General features: G+C 44.0%; 1 protein-coding gene across 1 annotated transcript in view; it reads left to right on the forward strand.

Annotated features, from left to right (window-relative positions):
* Positions 1–1,229: 1,229 nt before the first annotated feature.
* LOC111816428 (T-complex protein 1 subunit gamma-like) overlaps positions 1,230–4,648 on the forward strand; it is a gene marked incomplete at its 3' end in the record, with an annotated part of 7,856 nt that continues 4,437 nt past the window's right edge. Inside the window, exons 1-3 of the mRNA XM_023713784.1 lie at positions 1,230–1,401; positions 3,859–3,920; positions 4,566–4,616. Of these exons, the coding sequence (XP_023569552.1) occupies positions 1,371–1,401; positions 3,859–3,920; positions 4,566–4,616 (144 nt within the window). The remainder of the gene's footprint in view (positions 1,402–3,858; positions 3,921–4,565; positions 4,617–4,648) is intronic.

Below are 4,648 nucleotides of genomic sequence, written 5' to 3' on the forward strand. Positions count from 1 at the left end.
TTTTTTTTTACTACTGACAGTATCAGAAGTTTTCTTCTGAGGGCTGAGATGGTTCAGTGGAATAAGCGCTTCCCTGGCTAAGCGCAAAGGGTTCTGCCAAAATAAAAAAGTTTTCTTCTGCACATTTCAGACTGTCCCATGTGAGAAAAGGAAGTGTGATTGTCCTTAAATTATTCGTTTTCTCACGTTTCTTTCACTAATTTGGCAAACAATTTCCAGTTTTAGTTCTTTTTTTTTCCGTTTGGTTTTTTTTTTTTTTCCGGAACCAGGAATTGAACTCAAGCCCTTGCACTTGTCAGGGTAGTGCTTATTCTACTGAGCCATCTCCCCAGCCCCTAGTTTTCTTTTTTGCTGAACAAAACAGCTCAAATCCAAACCTCAGGAATGGGCAATTCTTCCTGTGTCCTACGTGTTTGATTGCTACACTGTCATTCTCCTCTCTAATCTGGTAATTGAAGAACTCCAGCATCTCCAACAGACTAGGGGTTTGGTTGATAATGAAGGCGAGAGGAGGGTCGTTACAGGGACAGAAAATCTTAAGTTACTGTAGGGAATATTAAAGAAAATGTCTCTGTAGATAGGATAACTTGGTAAAAATGTAAGCCATCGTCCTCCAATACTGCTCACAGCCTCGGTAGAAATCATCTGCCTAAAAAAGGAAAGATCCACATACTGCAACGAGTTCAGAGGCAACAAACCAGAACGCCCAGCATGACGCGCTGCGGGAGGAGTTGTTGCCTTCCAAACGCGCCCAAGCCTGCGCTACTGGACTACTGCACCAACCGACAGTTCTTCCTTTAACTGCCTTTAACAGTTCCACCTCTCTATTCCTCCCAGTCGCTGAGGCTACAATAAAAGTAGAAGAGGTCGCGCCCTTTCTTAACCTTCACCGCCAGAAAGCACCCGAAAGACCGCACAGACTCATGGCCTCACCTATAGCGGTAACACAATGACCCCAATCCCAGCACCCGCCCAGGAGTTGATACGCAGGCGCAGTAGCGTGCCTGCTAACGGCCGGCGCCTCAGCACATGCGCTGACATTCGCTCCGCACGCGGCCGGGCGCGGCCACGCTACTGCGCAAGTGCCTCTGCCCTCTCGTTTCCATCATCATGCTCTCTCTATCTAGCTTGCCCTTACGTTCTAGCGTAGGAGGCGGGGCTAATACTGTCGATTGGTCTATTTATGTGCCAGTCAATGAGATGGGTGCGGTGATTGGTAGCGACTCGGAAGGTAGCGGGTTTAGGTGTCAACCCTGAGGAGGCAGCGTTTTTCTGGGCTAGTCCCTAGTTCTCTCTCTCTCTCTCTCTCTCCAGAAGATTCTGCCGGTTCCCTCTCCTCTGGGTAGTACCTGGCTCTGCAACGCGCCGCCATGATGGGCCACCGTCCCGTGCTCGTGCTCAGTGAGTTCTGGGGAAGTCAGAGATGGGATCCCCTTTGTGCTGCTCCCTTCTCTCCACACTTTTCAGTATTCCCGCTGCTCGGTCCCGCTATGACCCGGCCACCGAGCCTTTCAGTCATCGTCTCCTTTTGGAAGATCCTTCTCCCACCTTTTTTTCCCTTCACGTCCCCTGCCCCCCTTCGCAAGCGCGCACAGATCCTCCCTCACGGAGTCTCTGGTCTTTCCTCGTTCTTGTCCCAGAAGTGCCCCAACCCTCGGTGCTCGGTTCCCCGCCGCCACCCTTCTCCACGCCCCTCACCCTCCCGCACGACTTAAGCGTTTGGCTGAATGAATGGTGGTTCCCAAGGTTAGACCAAACTTTCCATCCTTGGCCGTCCCTTAGCGATGTGGCAACTGACAGACTGCTTAAGTTTTGCATGTGTGTTGTGCGGGTGGTAGCGCCTCATCCACTGGAAGATCAGTAGTGAGCTACTTGAAAGAGGCAAATGTCAACCCGTTGTAGTTTTTCAGCAACCCTGTTCCTAAAGTGATCGCTTTTACCGCTGGATTTAGACGCAGTTTTTCCCCGCTAACCCATTAATCCCCCCCTCCCCATTTGTGTGTTGGTTTTCTCTTTCTTTCGGGAATACCCTTTATTTTTTATTTTATTTTTTTTGGAACCGGGGATTGAACTCAGCCTCTTGCACCTGCCAGGGAAGTGCTTATTCTACTGAGCCATCTCCCCGGCCCCTACCCTTTATTTTTTAATAACGAGCACCGCTCTCCCTCTTGTCTTTCTCTTGGTATGATTCCATTTTATGGGTAACTTTTTTTTTTTTTGGTCATTTTGAGACTAAGAGTCTCGCTATGTCGTTCAGGATGGCCTTGAGCTCACTTTGTAGCCCAGGCTGGTCTGGAACTCGCAGTAATCCTCCTGCCTCGGCCACCCTAGTGCTGGGATTACAGGCGTGCGCCACTACGTCCCGCTGGTAACTTCTGTAACCCATCTATAGGACCTACAGTACTGGCTGGCCTTTTCTTCTCCCATAGTATGTGCTGTATAAACAGTGCTTGTGACAGTTTATTTTATGTGTACTTTGAACATCATTTTTCAAGGAAAAAAAATCACATGGAGTGCAGGGTATTCTGATGGATTCTGAGTCCACATAGTTTATGTTATCACTGAGACAAATGTAAATCCTGAAGGTTATGATACATGTTTGTATTTGATTGGACTGGATTGAAAGATTTACAAACTTAAATTGTAAGAGATTGTATAATTGGAGAAGAGAAGAAAATTGGCATTGTACTGGTTGTTTATAATCATGAGAGAGCCCTGAAGTGAGTGATGTGTCTATAAAGTGCTTTACAGGTTTGTGTTAATCTCTGGCATTAATGCCTGTGACTGATTAGGTTCCCAATCAAACTATGTGGCCAGCTCTTAAAGTTGTTGAATTAGTGACTGAGATATTCTTATTATATCCAAGTATGCAGTGACTATAATTTTATCTTTCAAATTACGTTACTTTGTAATAGTGTGTGTTCTCATTCCTCGGATTTCTCCTCCTACAGCATGCAGTGGAGCTCCATGAGTCAGTTCTGCTTGGACTATGAAGAGTATGATCTCCTTTATCCAAGCAAGAGAATTTGGGTCCCTAAATTCTTCCTTTTTTATTATTTTTTCTTTTTTTTCTTTTAGTCTTTTGGAGGCAGGGTTTCCCTATGCAGCTCAGGTAGGCCTTGAGCTAGCTTTGTAGCCCAGTCTGGTCTTGTACTTACAACAATCCTCCTGCTTTGGCCTCCCCAGCGCCAGAATTAACAGGCGTGTACCACGACCCCTGGACTAATTTTTCCCATTTACATAAAGCAGTGGTTGGTACTTTTTTAAGGTCACTAACCCTTTGAGAATCTAGTATCTGGATTTTCCCCCTCCCCACCCAAAAAAGCAGTATCTTTCATTTTCTCATGTAATATTGGGGAGGTGGCAATTCTACTGAAACCCATTAATGGGTCTCGACTTATGAATCCCTGTTGTAAGTATGATAATGTTAGAGGGAAAGTGTTTACCAAGATTGCAAAGTTGAGGCATTGTGGGTTATTTCTTATTATGCCAGTGGTTGAAATAAAGTAAATAGCTATTCAGTATAAATGTTGCATTTTAACAGTTTGAAGGAGGCAGACATGGTGGCACATGAGATTGTAGTCCCAGTCCTAGGAAGGCCGAGGCAGGAGTATTCTTACAGGTTCTGGGTTAGCCTCTACATAGCAAGACCCCGTCTCAGAAAACCAGAACCAAACAAAACCACTTAGGGGCATAATTGGCAAATAACTTGCACATACTTGAAGTATATAAATTGATAAGGTTTAGTTTGTATATATACTCTTAAAATTTGTGTTTATTTACAAAGGTTAGGGAATGTACAATAGGGCTGTCCAGAGCTAATGACCTTTCTCTTCCCCTCTCCTCCTTGCATCTTAGGCCAGAATACAAAGCGTGAATCTGGAAGAAAAGTTCAATCTGGAAACATCAATGCTGCTAAGGTATCTTTTTTTTTTTTTTTTTTAAGAGTTACAGCAGTTTGCCTTTGGCTGTCTTCTCTAGTATTTTTATATCTGTTTGTATCACTAACTTCCTATGTTCTAGACTTTAGAGTATGTTATTAGCCAAAAGAAGATTTCTTTATGGTGGTAGAGGTAAAGAGGCACACCTCGTCCTATGAGTTAAGCCTAGTGATCTTATATTAACCTGTGCATAATCCTATTGCTGCATATATTTTGATATCATTTGCTGTCTCTCATATCAGATTAATTTGAGTGGAAACACAATTGGTTCCCTCATTGTATTCTAGTATCCATCTTAGATATTGTACAAGTAGGGCAGAGCATTTGACTGCAGATACTGTACAAGTGTTCCATAAATGTCTTTTGAATGAAACAGTAAAATGGCCTGAGATCTCAGAGTGGAACAGAGACCACTGTCATGGAAAGAAACACTAAAAACTTAGACTGCTTAGAAGCTAAAGCATGGTGGGGGGTATTTACACATTTTTTTTTCCCTTGGGAAAAGTTGTCCCTTACTATATCTAAAACACCACTTTTTGAGGTATAATTGTTAAAACCCCGGCTCTGGAGATTGTTGTCCAACTCACATTTGGACTTACATGTGTTACATTTCCTTCCCATTAGACTATTGCAGATATCATTCGAACATGTTTGGGACCCAAGTCCATGATGAAGGTAAGCTAAGCTCTTTTTTTCTTTCTTTCTTT

Source organism: Octodon degus, unplaced genomic scaffold (assembly GCF_000260255.1).
Source record: "Octodon degus isolate 3935 unplaced genomic scaffold, OctDeg1.0 scaffold00032, whole genome shotgun sequence".
NCBI lineage: Eukaryota > Metazoa > Chordata > Mammalia > Rodentia > Octodontidae > Octodon > Octodon degus.